The sequence below is a fragment of the Lissotriton vulgaris genome, chromosome 6 (assembly GCF_964263255.1).
Source record: "Lissotriton vulgaris chromosome 6, aLisVul1.2, whole genome shotgun sequence".
In the NCBI taxonomy this organism is placed as follows: Eukaryota; Metazoa; Chordata; class Amphibia; order Caudata; family Salamandridae; genus Lissotriton; species Lissotriton vulgaris.
The window spans coordinates 221619452-221638337 of NC_141694.1; the positions used below are offsets into that span (position 1 = coordinate 221619452).

An 18886-nucleotide genomic window follows, 5' to 3' on the forward strand; every position below is an offset into this window, starting at 1 on the left:
CGGTTGGTAAACTTTGCTGCATCTCTCCCGGTGGCGACTGCCTTGGAGAGCACTGTCCAGGCCACCTCCGGACACAGCGGCAGCACCTGCACAACCGAAACCCACACAGAGTGGGAATAATGGCCCAATAGACATGCAGTGTTTACCAACCAGAGTCCCAAGATGGCAGAAAAAAAAATCATCTTCCCAATATGATCCAGATTATTGGATTCTTTTTCCGGTGGAGCGGTAGGGAATGTGCTCTTGGAAGTGGAGGCTTGGACCACCGGTGGAGGTGTAATAAGGTCAACCGGCGCCGATCCGGATCCAGGCCCGGATCCTCGGGGGGGCCTGTGGCGTCGGGAACTGAGCCGACGGCAAAGAAGGCCTAGGCCTCCCAACCGAGTCGGCCAGGCCTGAAGGAGTGCCCACAGGTTTGGGCTTCCCAAAGATGGTGTGCATTACCTAGTAATATTTTATGAAGCTGGGCAGGAGTCGCTCTGGGTCCCGGGAAGGGAGGGAAGCCCAAAGTCAACTCTTCAGGCTCCGCAGGAGAAGTCGAAGAGGGACAATGCTTCTTCAACTTGTTTTTGTGCTTCGATTTACCCGACCCAGAGTGCGAAAACTTTGATGACTTGGACGAATGGTGATGGCTCCGCGACCGTTCTCTCGCCCTCCCTCGCGACCGTGACCTGGAACGGCGCAGAGCAGACTGCCGGCGCTCAGGCAGCTTTTGGGACCACTTCCGCAAAGCCTTCGGAGCCATGGAACAGCTGTAGGAGCAAAAGAGGCACACGCGCTGCGGATCCGTAACAGACATCAGTAGGGTATAGGAACAGCATGCCCTGAATCCGGGTATCCCTCGTGCATCAGGAGTCGTAGACTCAAAAAAGGCATCCACAAAAGTCGCTCAAAAAGTTAAGCCAAAAACTGACTGGAGGTACTGCTCTCTCCGGATCTGCGCTGCTGGCGCAGAAAAAGAAAGAACGGACGTCAGCGCTTGAGGGTGGCGTCTAAGTAGCTACTGCAACGTCATCCTGGTGACCACGACGTCATCCTGGCGACCACGGCGCAATCGACGGACACGGAGCCGACCAACGCCACCTTCTGATGGACGCGCAGAGGTACTACTGATGAAAGAACTTTCCGGATCCAGTCTAATGCCTGGGGGTAATATGTAGGTAAGGAGTCCATAACTAACGTGTTTGTTTCAGATTGATATATATATATATTCACTTAAAAAAACCATAGGTTTCAGGCCTTATATAGTCAGGAATTAGCATTTAAAAAACCATTGAAATTGCTCCTATATAGTTAGTAGTACTAACTATATGTCGCGCACCCGCAATCCACTCCTGATGTCACATATTACATCATTCATGACATGGTCAGTGACATCACTGATGACATCTCAAATGACATCACTGATGACATCACTGATGACATCATCCAGTGACGGTGTTTCTGTAAAGTTTAAATATGTTTTACATATTGAAGAATGAGTGGATGTAAAAGTGTCTGGATGAAGGATTTAATAAGTGTGTGACTGACTGTATGAGTGAGTGATTAAATGTGTCTTACTAAATGCATGGGTTAGTGACTAAACTGTCTGAATGTGTGCATCAGTATGTCTGTTGTTGTGTGAGAAGCTGCATGTGTTGATCAGTAGCTATATGAGTGGCTAATGGGTTATTGATTGGTTGCCCGAGTATTTGAATGAGAGACTGAGTGTGTGTGTGTGGGTGGCTGGGAGGTGTGTGACTGTGCATAGATGTGTGAGCAGTTGATTCACTAGGTGTATGAATTCTAGAGTGCATGTGGAAACAGCTATATGGGCGGTTGACTGTGTGCATGGGTGTGTTGGTGAGTGAATGGATATCTCAGTGCTACATGTCCTAGTAAGTACATATGTAAAACACAGTGCATGTGAGAGTTGGCATATATATATGACTATACATGAGAGCCAGTGAATGTGCGAGTGGCTGTATGGATCATTGTGTACTTGTATCAGTGATTGTATAAGAGAGTAAGTATGTGTTAGTATATGTTTGAGTAAGTAAGGTGTTGTGTGTATAACTGTATAGTTGAGGAAATGGAAGTGTGATTGATTCTTTGCATGACTGACTAGGTGTGTGAGTAACTCCATGGATGAGTGGCAGTGTGTGTGTCTGTATAGGTGTATGAGTGCATATGATAGTGTTGTATTGATGAGTGACTGTATGTATGAGTGATTTTATGGGTGAATGAGTGAATGTGTGTGTAGACCTAGGAGTGAGTGAGTATGTAGTAACTGGTATTGGTGTGGCAATGGTTTCAAGAATGGTAGTCTGTATTTAACACTGGGTGTATCAAAGGTTATATTAGAGTGTGAGGAGGTGCATCGTATTATCACATGAATGATATCATCAGTGATGTGATCAGTGATGTCAAATGATGTCATCAGTGATGTCACTGACCATGTCATGAATGATGTAATATGTGACATCATCAGCAGAGGATTGCGGGTGCGCGAAAGATAGTTAGTACAACTAACTAAATAGGAGCAATTTCAATGGTTTTTTAAATGCTAATTGCTAACTATATAAGGCCTGAAACCTATGGTTTTTTAGGTGAATTTGCAAGGTTTTTTAAATGCTAATTCCTAACTATATAAGGCTTGAAACCAATATTTTTTTCAGTGAATTTGCGAGGTTTTTCAAATGCTAATTCCTAACTATATCAGGCGTGAAACCTATTTTTTTTTCAATAAATTTTGAAGGTTTTGTAAATGCTATACTATTAGCGGATAACGTTTATATATGTTATTATCCTTCTGGGACCACCTGAGCAGCCATCTTGTTTCTCAGGAGAAGTGAGGCACAAGAGAGCACAAAACAAGAGTGGAAAACGCAAAAAGGGGGCAGGGTTGAGACCCCCTGACCCCCTAGCCCTTCTCAGTACTCTGAGTACCCCACAATTTTTTCGAATTGTTGTTATTTTTTGCCCCTTGGGGTCATTTTGGGACCCCCTGAGAAGGGCTAGAGGGTTGGGGGGTCTCTTCCCTGACCCCTTTTCGTGTTTTCCACTCTTGTTTTGGGCTCTCTTGTGCATCCGTTCTCCAGAAAAACAAGATGGTGGCCAACACTTCTTGGTTTGGACAGTTTGGAATGTTGACAGTCGACTGCCAGCCAATCAGAAACTCACTCGCGCACGTACGCGTACCATACGCGTACGGTGAGTGCATATAGATATATAATTTGCTCAAATTCAATTTTCTCAACAACTACTGGAGGGATTTTCACCAAATATAGAAAAGGCACTACTGCATACCTGTCCCTACCATTTAGCCAAGTTTGGTGTAATTCCATTCAGCCGTTCGGGCTGTAGCTGTGTCTAAAGGTTCCTATGGAAATTAACCGTTTTTCTCGGCCCCCGCTTGGCGAATCCCCCCCGAAACTTTCAGGGAAGGAGCGGAGCGAATCAATTTTAAGGAAAATTACACGCAGATTCCTCAATCGGCGCCAAAGTTATTCCCAATAGAATGTTGGGGATTTCCTGTGGTAACTAGGTCCTAACTATATATACCTACTGGCGACCGCCAGTAGGTAATTTTTTATATATATATATATATATATATATATATATATATATATATATATATATATATATATATACACACATTAAAAATTGCTTCTAGTCAGTTCATAGATCGATTTTAGGCCAGTTTTCAAGAAATACAGGCTGTGTGGGATTTTGTATTTCCGCTGAGTTGTCCTCTTCCACCTCATTCCAGACCTAAAATTCCTTGTACAGTGGCTACCTTCATTTGTTCAGTGCTTCTTTGCAGAGCCTAGCAAGTCTTAATGCAAACCACGATGCACCTCAATAGAATAAGGTCTATTGCACAGCCTTCCCTTTCTCCTCCATGGAGACCGCCCAACCAAATACAAGCATCCTTTCATTGCTCCTTGGTACAATCAATGTAAAAGCTTAAAGCCCTAATGGGGGCCAGCCAATGCAGACTCTGCTCCTCGTTGGAGGGGTGACGTGGGACAAAGAAAGCTGGAAGTGTGATAGATTGCCTAGCAGGGATAGGAGTACAAATTTAGGCAAGAAGGCCCTCTGAGTTCTCAATATCAGTTTGTCTGGAAAATCGGTGGTGTAGGGCGAGCGTACTGCTAGTTGCTGAAGTTTACTCAAGCAATGAGCTCAAGTAATCACAATGAGGAATATAGTTTTTAAAGTCTAGAGATGAGATGAGAAGGTACGCATGCGCTCAAAGCGCGTACACAAGAAACTTTAAGACCAAATTAGGGTCCCATTGTGTCATCACAACCTGCTAAGGAGAAAATGTGCTAAGCCTTTTACAAATCTCATTACAACCTGTGAATTAAACAAGGAAGGTTTATCTGGCAAACGTAAAAAGACATAAAAGGGCCGACAACTAACCATTTATTGTGCACACTGCAAATGGGCCAAAGCAAGCAAAAGAGCACCCTACAACTTGAAATAGGTACATTTTGCATATACCACACAAAGCCACAAACGGGCTACATTCCCAGTCATACATGGACATCGTGGAAGGGCACCTGGCGGTTAGGAGGGTATCCACCACATCCTATGGCAGATCAAACAGTCAACTGCCACCACACATCTCCATGCATGGATGTGTACGTTGCAAAGATTTAGGTGGAGAACCCTGCTGACCTGTTGCTGTGTGAGGACGTGCAGTCTGTGGACGCTACGACTGAACATTTTCTTCCTCGTATCACTCCCTCTTCCCTTCTGTATTTTCAGCCCGAGGACTACTGTACCTTTAAGTCCTTCAACTTGGCCGGTCACCCCTTCCAGACGGAAGACGCCAGTACGGGAAGGCGTTCGTCAGGACCATCTCGTGGACTCAAGGAGGAGGAAGAGACACGTGCAGACCTTTACAGTACCACCTTGGAACGACGCAGGACCAGCGTGTACGGGGAAGGAGGAGTCGTCCGACACCGAAGAGCCGTTTCAGGGGGCGAGGCGGGAAGGAGGAACAGACGGGCAGCCAGACCCTAGCTGGCAACGCGAAGAAGCCCGCCTCGGCCCCGGGGGAGGGACGTGGCTGGACAAGGTACATGGACGCTTTGGGTTTGTCAGACAACAGTGCCATGCCTAAGGGTGGGGGTGTAAAGGGAGAGATCCACTAAGTGGTACAGCCGGTTAAAAATAAGCGCAGAGGAAAGCGCTTGCGATCACTGGTGAAGGTAGTGATGTGTTCCCCCCTGCCCTCCCCAAGCTGTCCGCGACCTATAACAGGAAGGAGAAACCTTTCCTTACCATTTTTTTTGTTCTTTCTTTGTTTTGGCGGTCCCTTGCAACCTCGAGACACCTTCCAAGTCAACCACCGAAGGGGAAACATCCATCCATAACTGTGCCACTCGGGAGAGAAAAGACTTCATCTCCCACAACCGCTTGCTGGGAAGAAAAAACGGGACTGCCTTCCTATGTATATTTCCTTTGGGAACTGAACCGTATTTCTTTTCTTCATTTCTTGGACTACAAAACTTTGTTAGAACTGGACTATTCCAATATAAATCAAGCTTAAAGGGTTGTGCTAATAAAGCCTCAACCCAGCTACCACTATTAAAACTGCTTCTCCGCCGCGCTACACGCTGAGACAGGAGATCTTCCCGAAGTGGCAGCTTGATAGGAAAACAGGTACTCATGTTCAGAAGGTCGGGTACCACACCCTTCTGGTTCAATCCGGAGCCACTACCTTGACTTGGACTCTGTCCATCCAGTTTTTTTTTCAGAACTCCAAGCAAGAATGCTAGAGGTGGCAAAAATACAGGAGTCCTGGTTCCATTCCAGCCAGAACACATTCCCTATTGAGTTTGCTTTTGGAAAATCCATATGCAAAACTTTTGACACTGCAAGTTCTGGACTGTGGAGAAAAGATCTAGTCAAGGTTCTCCTCATTGCAGGGAGATGCCCTATGCCATCTGGGGATGTAGTAGCCATATGTTTGTTGTAATAACACATTGTGTTAGTGTTGTACATGGGAAAGCCAAGCAGACGTTGGCCAGGTCTTCAAGGCCAAGAGGATGGCTTATAACTCCCGCAAGGTAATTTGGAGTCAGGCTTTCATTGGAGACCAAAGTCCTCGGATCTCCATCTCCCTCAGATGGCCTCCAATTGTCGTTGAGTAGCCACCACTGCAGATTGTGTGCAGTTTCTTCTGAAATTTGAATTATATCCAATAGGTTTCCGCAGTGCAGGGATCACTGGAACATCAGATGTCATTGCAGAAACTGCATATGCCACCTGTGGTAGTTGACAGAGGATGAAGAGGCAAAAAGGCCAAGAAGCTTCAGAGGTACTCTCACAAGATTCAAAAGCGAGGCTTAAAATTCAGGATTATTGCTCAAAGGTTCTGCACTCATTGCAACGGAAGGAAGGCCCTGAAATGTACCTGTATCCAGGGCCACTTTAAAGAAAGAAGTTTCTGCGAAGGAGTTGGGTGCTAATTATGCCTGTTGAATGTGAATCCTAACAATAGAATGAGGTCTGTTGGTGTCTAGAGTTGGTCTACACATGACTGTAGTTACCCTTACCTTCGATAACTAGTCTTTGAGATAAGGGAAAGTGGTGTGCCCAACCTCTGAAGATGGGAAGCGACCACCGCCATCACATTTCTGAACACCTGAGGGCCACCAGTGAGACTAAGCAGAGCAAGGCAAATTGAAAATGCTCCTGGCCTATGTTGAACCTCCAGTAACTTCTGTAGGATTGCTATGACGGGTATATGAAAACACACATTCTGCAAGATTTCCGTAAGTACATTAGTATCTCCAATAGACAGCAGCTGAAGGTCGAAGACTTCATCTGATAGTCGGACTACTACTGCAAAAAATGTACTCTTCTGCTGGTGGTCAAATCACTTATTCAACCCTCTATTCAGGGATGTATCAAGCCCACTGGCATTTTGTAGTCCAAGTAAAAACAGTCATCAAAATTAAGGGGCAGATGATCTCTCAAGTCCATCATCATCATCTCTGGGTGGTAGTAAGGATTGGTCAGAATCTGAGCCAAGTAAGCGGGGATCCTCTAAAGGCATAGGCACGATGGTTATGCCACTGTATAAGATACTGGCTTCAGAGTGAGTGGTTGATCCTTTGTAATTTCATATCATTTGTCTTTATCGGGCTAAAGTTGATTTGGGTCAGACATCAGAATCAGCACAGGATCCTCTACCGGCACCTGTGGCTTTAATACTGGTATAGACGAGGAAGAGTTGAGCACAGTTCATGGAGTTTGGGTAGACGCTTGTACTGGAGGTGGTACAAGGGCAGTAACCAGTGCGAGAGGGTCAGACGCCGCTAAGGATGGATCTACTGGCTATTCCCAAACTGGAGGCCCCAGCACATTCTTGAGGACTGAAGGAGTGCCAGATGGGGCCCAAGCAATTTCAAAAAGCAGCAGAATGACCTACTTTAAAGAGTCAATATGCTTCAATGTTGCCAATGGTCTGGGAAATTCGAGGTGCACTAGGATCAATAATGGAATCAAATCCTCAACTGAAAATCTGGTGAGAGACCAACTAAAATCATGATGTTCTTGCACCTTCTCTTTGGAAAGAAAGTGATGGATGTGATCATGTCCCGTTATGCTTTCAGGTGCTAGGACTTCGATTTTGACTTTTCAGAGAGCTTTAACCGCAAAGTTAATCTGTTGCTGGAATCCAAGGTTAGAAGTATCCATCAAAGAACAAGTTACTTACCTACAGTAATGCTCTTTCCGACAGATAATAAGTCTGCGGATTCCTCAATTCGATCTCATCTCCCAAGTCAAGTAAAAAATAAGTTTATGATGACCATTGGTCTTTAAACTAGATAAGACACTATAAAACAGCTAAAAATACAATAAGTTAAAATTCTATAAAAGAACCATAAAACCGGACAAGGGGACTATTACAAGGTCATTATTTCTTTGTCTCATAAAAATATTTTCTCCTAGTATCAATTAATGTGAGCAAGATCCAGATGTGTAAAGATCCAATGTTTAGTGACTACGGTAAACAACTAAAATTGTCCAATTAGTCTCTATTTGCCACTCCCTGGTCCACTCTTTCATTTCCTATTCCATAAGGAATCTCTTTGCGGCATGGATAAACTTTGCCAATGCAATTGCAATGTCAAAGAACTGCATATCACTAAGGAGCTCAATTGCTTGCATCCTTGACCTTATACCACATTTTTTTTTAAACTGCCCGGAAAAACAATTGACGTAGAGTTAACAATTTATGACAATCCATTAAGATATGTACACAGGTACATTTTAAGCCCATCCCGCATGTACATTTACCATCAACATCCATTAATAAATATACTTTTTATTTTCTCATTTGTACGTGCAGGATAAATGCCTACGCTCACCTTTAACAATTCCATTCTCAACCATTGATTTGGTAAGGTGTCTAAACACGGATACCAGTTATCAATTCTCCAGCTATTTAATATAAAATGCACAGACTCTTTTTGTTAGATACTACATATCCATTTGTCTAGACTTTTCCTTCCCCAAGGATTTTATAACACTCTTCTGTTCTTCAATAAGTAACAACCCAGGGTCGGGCGGAGCTTGCCGGCAACCGTGGCGGACGCCTGAAGTGAGAGCTCCGCGCCATCACTCCTAACAACCCTTAATTAATCCTTATCTAGCGGAGCTCCGAGGAAAGCAACGCTGTTGCCTTGCCCCCGGGAACGCCCGACTGTTGCAGTGAAGCTGCGAAACGATTCTGAGCCGCCAGAGTGGAGAACGAACGCAGGGACTGCGGCAGACTAGGCCGCTAAGCCGGGCCCTCGCCTAGTACCCACCCCAGAGTGCGTCACCCGACGTGCGGCCTACTGGACGGCCTACGCCGCGGAGGGTCCGGACCTTTCGATTGGACAGAGTGAGAGGAGCGGAACATAGTAGCGGCTACTAACCCTACCCCTCCACGTGTGCGGTGGGGACTGCCGACGACTGCTTGCCCCCGCTGTGCTGCGCCAACTCTCGGGGAGAAGTGACCGGCAACGGCGAGGCGCCATTCCACTTGGGAGAAACTACTCTGAGGACGCCGATCGACCGGATGGAAGCGGTGACAGACTCAGCAGGCAAACTAATAACTGACACCCAAGTCCGACTGTGCGACTCAAGGACTTCAAAGCGTAGGAGAGCGCGGTGTAGCGCCGGAATATCAGGCGAGGCCTGGTGCGGCTAGGGTGAACTGGCGCCATACACACACGTGGCGATGGGCACAGCAGTGTGTTATACACACTCGTGGCCTGAACCAGCCGGTTGGTGAGGCTGAACCACAACTGCGAGCTAGCCTTGAGTGGTGGGCGAACAGGAGACCCACTGTGCACAACCAGAGCTGGCTAAAGCAACCGGAAAGCCCACGGCGAAAACCCACTCGGTAGATACTGAAGAGGACATTGACGAAGGAGACAAGCCGCAGTCCAAGCTAGCGCTTGAACGGCGCAGAGCGCGACCCCCGGAAGCACAGGAATTCTCGCCTTCACAGCAGAGCAAAGGCCCGGAGAGCTCGTTTTATGCAGACATCAAGGGGCTCCTAGTCACCATAGAGAAGAGCCTTCAGGACAGCATGGCGGCGATAGATACGAAAATTGACGCTCTTACTTATCGCATGGACCGGATGTCTGAGAGAGTAGACAAACATGCTGAGAAACTGGACATGCCTGAAAGGCGCCTGACTGAAGTGGAAGAGGCCCAAATGGACCTAGATAAAGATCGAAAACAGATTGGGAAGCTCCTCCAGGTCATACAAAATAAATCAGAAGATTTGGAGGCTTGCTCTCGGCGCTCCAATAAACGTATTACGGGCGTTTCGGAAACAACGCAAGGGGGAAAAATGGAGCTATTCGTAGAGAAATTGCTCTTCACGCTACTAGGAGACTATGTTTTCTCGCCCATGTTTATAGTGGAAAGGGCGCATCGCTCGCTGGGCCCACGACCACGCCCGGGACCCCCCCACCCCACGAGACCAATTATTGCAAAGCTCCTGAACTACAGAGACAGGGACACTGCTCTACGACTGGCCAGAGAAAAGGGGAAACTGCAATATGAGGGATCATCGATTTAATTATACCCGGACTTTACGGCGAGGGTACAGGAGGAACGTCGTCATTTTGCCCCATACAAACAGCAAATACGAGATCTAGGGCTGGACTACGCTATGCTGTATCCAGCAAAGCTGCGCATCAATCGACAGGGGCATTCTCATTTTTTCACTGACCCAAAGGAACTGCAGAAGGCTCTGAAAACATGGTCTAAGGAACGGAGGAACTGTCCTAGAAGCCAGGATGGAGAACAAGAACTAACCAGCGGTTTGGAAGACCAGGAGTAGAGCCTTTGAAACGCTGCTACTGCCCAGTTGACTCCTGCAATCAGCCGGGTGTGAGCCCCCGAGAAATAACAGTAGTGTCGGATTGGGGCCCCCTGGCTTGTTGGGATCCAGACGGGGCCTACTCCCTGCAGGAATAAGAGGGCTGCGACCACGCCGAGTCCTGGTGAGACCATTCCAAGTTACTTTTTTGCCCTATTGCAAATACACTCTGAAATGTTTGGACTCTGAATGCTTGAGGCCTTAGGTCGTGAGCGGCCAAACGTGTTGAGTCTGTGGAGGAACGAGGCTCCATTGATGTTGTGGGGGATTTCCTGGGCGGTGGACGATGGCAAGTGATCTGGGGCATGAGCGCAAAGGCACTCAAGGGGTGACGGGGCTAAGAGGCTCTCAATGCCGAGATGGAGTATGCAATTGCACCCTGAACTGATTTTGGCGACCTCTGCACTCGCGCTGTTCGCACAACTGAATCCCACTTGGGATTATTTGGGACATGGGGAAGGGAGGAGGGGGGACCTTTTTCTCATGCTAGGCCATGTTTGGGTTGGTCTGCTGTGGGTGGGAGGAGGGGGATCCATGGGAAAAGGGGAATGTTATTGTTTGGATGTTGATTCACGGTGTACTTTTCCTCAGGGGTCTCAAAGTTCTTGCTATAGCCTACCGCATGCTCAAGCTGCACCCAACTTGCGGATGTGCCACGCTGACACAGCTAACCTTCGTAAACCTGGCCACACTCCCATACCTCACGACACGCCCTCATGGCTGACGTAACAAATGTACAGTCAAACGCACAGCCTACCTCGCTCAGTGCCCTCACATGGAACGTCAGAGGGTTGAATGACTACAGAAAACTCAGAAAGGTGTTAAGCTACCTCAAACGTCATAATATAGATATAGCACTTTTGCAGGAAACGCACTTACCACTCACGAGCAGAATGCTACACAACAGAGGCCTAGAAGGACATGTAGCAGCAGCTGGGTTCACCACTCATGAAAGGGGAGTCATTACATGGGTAAACCCGAAAACGAACATTCAAATACTGCGCTAAGTGCGGACACAGAGGGCAGGTATGTTATAGCGTCCTGTAAGGGCCTGGGGATGGATCTGCTAGTTGTCAAAACTTACAGCCCCAACTAAGATTCCCCTAAATTCTACGACACACTGGCTAGTGAGATCGGTGGACATGGTAACCCTTACATACTATGGGGTGGGGACTTTAATTTACCGCTTAATCCGGACATAGATAGGTCCTCGGGCCCCCCTCGAAGGCCCTCGGTGGCTGCATAGTCGCTCACAGTAAAGTTAATAATGTTGGATATGGATGATGTGTGGAGGAGTAGGAATGCTGGACGGGGCGGCTTCACACACTACTCTGCTTATCACGAAATACACACAAGAATCGACTACTGGTTTGCCACTGCGGGGATCAATCGAACTATCAAGCAATGCAAAGTACTTCCACGCACACTGTCAGATCACTCCCCCGTACCGATAGTCATAGAAACCCCTGCGAGAAGGTTCACTCCTTTTACATGGAGCTTCCCGCCTTACTCGCTCCTAGACCCGATTTTCCGCGGGGAATTAGCGGAGTCGATTGACGTGTTCTTTCAAAAAAATGTAGGCTCAGTGGAGGACTTCCAGACGATCTGGGAAGCGTTCAAGGTCTATATACGGGGCATTGCGCTGTCTAAACACTCCAATGTCCTGAAGGCGACTAGGAGTAGACTAGCTGAGCTGGAACATCAGCTGCAAGCACTTGAGGAACAAAGACGCACTAGACCAGACGAAGCCACTGAGGAGGAGATTAAGCGCCTTCTGGTGGAATACCACGAAGCAGCAGATAGAGAGGTTCAGCACCTGGGCAAATATGCCACAGCCCGAACATACGGCGAGGGGGAGCGGCCAGGCTCGGTATTAGCTAATGTCCTCAAGTGCCGAAGGGGGAAGACGCTAGTCTCGGAGCTGAGAAATGCAGGCGGTGACAGAGTGACAGACGAGGCGGATATTGCTGCGGTCTTTAGAGACTACTATTCGGAGCTTTACTCTTCCAAAGGCGGAGACATGTCGGCCGAAATACTAGACTACCTGGAACACAAAGCTTCCGTTCCTTCCAAATTCTGAAAGGGAATTCCTCATGTGCCCTATACAATTGGACGAAATCAGAGATGCCCTAGCCACAATGAGATCGGGCAGCGTGCCGGGTATAGACGGACTATCAGTCGACTTTTACAAAACCTATCAGGAACAGCTATTGCCGCACATACACACACTTTTGGAGGACATCTGTGTCCAAGGCAGCATGCCTAGCTCTATCCTAAAACCGGGTAAACCACATGACGACTGTGGATCATACCGCCCACTATCGCTGCTAAACGTCGACACTAACTTATATGCTAAAGTCCTGGCAACTAGACTAGCACTGCTAGCCCCTGAATTAGTGGCCCCAGAAGAAGCGGGGTTCATACCAACCAGAAACCTGACATACAATATCAGGACGGTGTTAGGAACCATCCAGCATGTCAAGCAGGATGTACCAGCTGTGGCGCATTTCCTAGATATGGAAAAGGCGTTTGACTCCGTGGAATGGCCGTTCCTTCTTCAGGTGCTGCGGCGTATGGGTCTTGGTGAGCCCTTCATACAAATGGTGGGCGCTCTCTACGAGTCCAGAGTGCGTGTGGGCAACGTGATCTCACACCCCCTTTACATAGGCAGGGGGACCCGTCAGGGATGCCTATTATCCCCCTTGCTATACGAACTGGCAGCAGAGCCCCTGGCCTGTGCGCTGAGAGAATATCATAGCCACGAAGGTATACGCTTCCCCACATCCAAAATAGTAGTGTCAATGTATGCGGATGATACGCTGTTGTACGCGCATGACCCTGCTACAACACTTCCCCCCACTTCTGAGAGAGGTGGTACGATTTGGAGTACTATCCGGTCTTAAAGTTAACTGGGCAAAATCGGTGGTGCTGTCCCTCTCCAGTGGATTGAAGACCCGATCAGGTACTTGGGGATACAAATCCATGTGGACCCGGACCTGTTCACTAGCCAGAACTACGGTAGAGCGGTCAGCAGGCTGGAGGAAGACATAGAAATCTGGAGTAAACTGCCTCTTACACTAATGGGCCGCATAGCCATTATGAAGATGGTAGTGCTACCGAGGATCCTGTTCCTTTTCAACGCTCTGCCAATAGTGCTCACCAGGGCCTTCTTTCAACGCCTGACGAGCCTCATGATAAACCTGGCGTGGGCAGGGAAACAGCCGAGAGTCAAATGGACGACGCTCACCCTGCCTTACAGTATGGGAGGCTTAGCGGCTCCGGACCTTCAACTGTACTACAGGGCGGCCCAGGCATCCCACCTCCACACCTGGATTCATGGAGATAGACTGATTCTGCATGTTCGCATGAAACGTCTATTTGCACATCCATTGCCCCTCCCGGCAACTATTTGCAAGCCGCAGTATCGTCAAACAGGAATTCTGGACTCCATCTCCTCCACCAACCACGCTTGGCATTCTCTCCTGCTCCGGCAGGGAGGGGGCGACACTATATTCGCCGGAGAGGCCGATGGAATGGATGCTTTGGCTCCCACCCATGGCCGAAAAGGCGGCCATAAAGGAACTAGCGAAGCTAGGGCTAAACAAAGCAGGCGACCTATTTCAGGATGGAGTAGTCAAAACCTGGGAACAGGTGCGAGGGGATAGAAGTGAACGCCCACTGCTTCAACGCTTTCACTTTCATAGAGCCCGGAGTGCCCTCATAGAGATACTGGGCCCGGACATGGCAGAGCCCCCGGACGTCCATAAATTGTCATATGTTATTAAATGTAAGGAGCCTCAGAAGCTCCTCACAAACATCTACAGAGTGGCCAGGTCACACGGTGAGCACCAACTCATGAAAGCCAGATTGGCCTGGCAGAGAGACCTAGATGCCACGCTGGACATTGCGACATGGCGATATTGCTGTGAGAACACGAAGCAAATCTCCCTTAATGGAAAGCATTGGCTAATTCACTACAAGTTCCTACAAAGTGTGTACTACACCCCGGAGAGGCTTCACAGATACGATTTACGGCCAGCGGCGAACTGCGAACGCTGCCAAGCGGCTGATGCTGACTTCCTGCATTTGGCTTGGACCTGCCCGGGCATACAGGCGTTCTGGTGCGCGTTTTTTGCAGAAATGAGCAAAATACTGGAGGTGGATTTGGCCCTGGATCTGGGCATAGCACTCATTGGCAACTCCAGGGGGCTCCCGGTTGCGATCCGCAGGCTCACGGACATGGGGTGCTAATGGCCAGGAAAGTAGTAGCCCAATGCTGGATGAGAGGTCCTTTACCAACTAAGACCAGATGGGCGCGGGATATGCTGTACTGTAGCACACAAGCGGAGACGTACAGCAAATTGTTACCCCCAAAAAGCCGCCCAAAAAACTTCTGGGCTCTATACCAGACTTACTTACAGTCGCAGCAGCGTAAGAATCCAAGCAACACAGATAATGAATCTCTGTGATAGGAGGCAGATGAAAAAATTGACACTATATTATGCTGACTCGACGAAATGACTGTGCGGAAGCGGGAATGGGGGTGCCACTATTGGAGAGGAAAGTGAGGGGGAGCGGACTGAGTGAAGGGCGGAGTAGTGGGATGACACCATTGGGAACATAGTACACGCACAGCTAGGTTGAGACACTACGTTAGGCACAGACATATAGATAGGCCGAACACAGGAGGGGTACGTTCCCTAAGGAGTAGCACATGAGTAGATGAAAGCGGTCATGAGATAGGTCAGGTTAACGCAACTTTGGACTCAACGGCGTAGCACAGGTAGTCCTTCTGAGGGAAGGGGCGGGGGGGTGGGTTATTGACTGCACTGAGGGTTGATGTTAGTTTGTTTTGACACGAGCTTTCAGGCCTTGTTGCTAGACTGATATGATTTGGGGCGGGGGAATTATGAGAAGTACAGAGGGTGAAAAGCTAGAAAATGCACACGAAAAATGCAACCGGCACTACTGGGGAATACACCTGATTATTGGTTAACTGTCAACTGGAAAACGCCCCCGGACCCCCGGGTTGTCGGCCGACGGGCCGTGTAACATAAGGTCTAAGATTTGTCTGATATGCTTATGACGTGGCCAGCCCGTCAGGTTGTAGGCCTGAAGTTGTGTGAATTTAGTTTGTGCAATAAAAAAAAATAAAAAAACCCAGGGTCAATTTTCACCTTTAAATTGTCACAGATGGAGTGCAGTTTCTTTCTTGTTGCTTTCGCCCACTTCAATTCACTCTGTTGAATCTCTCTCATACACCAACGTGACACGTTATCCTCTTCCCCTAACCATGTCCAAAATCTGCATAAATGTACTTGAACCTGATTGTTCCATGCTAACAAGTCTAGTTCTAACCTAATGGCATGTATCATTGATGAGCTGGGCAATGACAAAAGGGTTCTGTGGAATGCCCCCTTATCAATATTTTAAAAGGTCCTAAGTTAGGAAACTGCACACTTGTGATACCAATTTTTCATACTCTGTGTTTGAGGAGACAGAAAGAAACCAGGAAGTAACTTACATTAGTGTGCAAGGGTGTCGCTTACATGCGGCTCTGCTCCATCACTTCAGGGGCACTAAAGAGTAGGCCTGGGTGGTAAATTTCGTTCCGCTTGTGGAATTTGCAGAATTTGGGTAATTTTGCATTCCGCGACGAACGTGAAATTGGCCAAAATTCTGCGTTCCGCGAAATTTTTTGCTTGTTCGCGTTCTCAAAATGCGTATTCGTGAGATATTTCCCCCCGAACACGCAAACAGCAATTAAGAACCGGAAAAAAGCATCGCGAACAAGCAATCCAGCATGTCTGCGAAATTTCTGCGTGCTCGCGGAGATTTTTTACCTTTTCACGGAGATTTGCGTAACGCGATTATGCAAATTCCGCCTACCCCTACTAAAGAGGCAACAAAGAGCCACACAGTGCCACCTAGTAGAGCATGGGAGCATTGTTAGACAAACGTTTTCTGGGTCCAGTCTAGCATCTGGGGAGCATTCTCGGGTGACAAATCTGCAGTTAGAGAGACTATCCACCAAAAAGAGGATCACCAAAGGTAAGTAACTTTCAATTTTAAGTCCTCTAGAATTTTCTGCTCTTTACTATTTCATAAAAATTGAATTCAATTACATAAAATAGTGCATGGTACTCAGAATAAGCCCCTTTTGTGCTTTGGCATAATCAGTTGACTCGATTTTTAGAAACCTGCAATACAAAAAATGATGCCAGTCAGGCTTCAAACTTTCTACACAAATCCAACATATTAAGCAACTAAACTCCCCAGGCGGTCGAATCCCCTTCTGGATAGAAATATATGAGAGGCAGGAGATAAAAAGCATGAGCACAGCCCAGCAGCAAGACACAACATGCAACCCTGCTTACCAGCCTGTGACTGTTATGGAACTCTGCTGGTGTGGAAAGCCTCTTTCCAACTTACTCCAGGGTGTGACAACCCTAGCACAGCTCAACAGGCATAAACACTAGAGGTAACATCCACTGGTATACAGGCTCTGCTATGCTTAAAGTTCGCTTATGGGAACTAACCAACACCCGCCCAAAGTTAACATCCTTGCAAGTTCCACCCTTTCAAGTTCATTTATCATATGACTGAGGTACTATACATAAATACATTAACATCTCATCAACCTGCTGGAAAATCATAGGTGAACTTGTTAAAGAGCTGCAGCTTTAGAGAAGTCTTTTTTTTTTCTTGACAAGACAGCTCACCTATAGAAACATATGCTATTCATATACACTCAACAAGGAAACCAACAGTGAATTAGGAAAAATATACCTTCGCTTTTGTTTCCGCTGCTGAATTCTGCATGTGGAAATACCTCATATAAAATAGTTAGAATGTTATTCAAGGTTCTTTCCAGCAGTGGTTTAATGACAGGAGTAAGTGCATGTCCTGGACACATAATGGCACGCTGTGAAGCAGGCACAATGTTCTTCATTGCATGGAAAAAATCCTGTGCACCAAGAACTACTGAAGAAATATCTAGTTGCAGTTTTTCATTGCTGTGGTAAATCTGAGGATAGCGCCGACGAAGAGCAATAAGGGCAGCTTCTGTGCAAAGTGCTTTGATGTCTGCTCCACAATAACCTGACAAAAGAAAAGTAAAAATGTGCATGTCTACAATTATCCAGCTACTACTACATATAAATATCTTTTAATCAAAAAATATTAAACATACTATTTCATGAAAAAGAAAAATCACTCAGTATTAGTTGATCAAAGGTTAACCAAAATGACTCCCCTTTTCACAATGTGAGCCTGAGATAAGTTATAGTTAAGCACTTAAAACAAGTGACTTTACAAAAAGCAAACCATAAACCATCTAACTATGGACTACCCGTCTTCGAACCACACTAAATTAGAATGCTTTCAATGATATAAAAGTTAAGGCATTTTTAGCAGGATTAAGACTTAGGTCCATTTGTATGAAATATTAGAACATTGGAATGTTGGGAGCTCCATTGAAAACAATGGAGTGCTCTGGGCTTATAATGACTGGTATAAGCCTGGAGCTCCAACATTCCAATGTTTCTTTGTTCACAGCTCTGGCTGTGAACAAAGGCTTCAGGGAACCTGGGGGGATTCCAATCCCCTTACTCTTCCAAAAGGCTTTGTTTTTTTGTTATAACATTCTGTCCTCTAGTGACAGAATGTTCTAATAGCCTTATAGCCCTTCGCAGATGGGCTATACCGCTATTAAAGTCCCTCTCCCTTGTTAAAGGCCCTCGCCTTCGGCTCGGGGCCTTTAACGCTGGAGAGGGCCTTTAATAGCTGGTATAGCCCTCTACGGCGGGCTATAAGGCTATAATGTGGCCGGGCAAAGCACCGGGTTTTGAATTATATAACTCTGTAGATCAGAGGTAATGAAATTGCTGTTCAAGTGAGTTTACTCCAACAGACAACTTGCCTTCCAAAAGACTTAAGAAATGTCCACAAGACAGAGAGGGTATGGAATTTAATTTTAAGTAGCACAAAAGAAGGTCTAATTATATTCCTGGGCATGTGCATATTCGATGTATGGCTCAGCTCCATCATCCCTGGTGGGTGTATTTCATCCCTCAGGCACTCGTCTCTGTGAGGAAGACTCAACAGGGGACTGTAAAGCACTAGACAACCAAGGCTCCTCCAGCAAGCTTTGTAGCAGAGGTCACTACATTCCTGTTTATTCTAAAGTTCAAAGGCTTGAAAGAATGAAGTGGCTGTAACTTCCACTTTAGTTCAGCTACCCAGCACGACTAAATGCTGTATTGGAGTCTCAGAAGGTCGCAAGTACACAATATCTCAGCTATCCTCCTTAAGCAGGGGCTCTCAGGAATAGGGCTTGAGAGCTGATTCTTTTCAACGGTCTCTTCATATGGATGATGTGGTATATCAGGAATAGTCATCAATTTGGAAGAAGACTAAGCATTTAAAAGGGTGCTCTAACTCCTGCTGCACTATAGATACTGAATTAGCTTGAAGCCAGAGCTCTCTTCAAAGTGCCCAAGA

At 46.9% G+C, this 18886-nt stretch overlaps 1 protein-coding gene across 3 annotated transcripts in view; it reads right to left on the minus strand.

The window, feature by feature from the left end:
* Window positions 1–18886, minus strand: part of ATAD2B (ATPase family AAA domain containing 2B) — a 945800-nt gene that overhangs the window by 542253 nt on the left and 384661 nt on the right. For all 3 annotated transcript variants that reach the window (XM_086926259.1, XM_086926261.1, XM_086926260.1), the window contains exon 16: window positions 17174–17485. In XM_086926259.1, coding sequence (XP_086782385.1) covers window positions 17174–17485 — 312 coding nt within the window. The remainder of the gene's footprint in view (window positions 1–17173; window positions 17486–18886) is intronic.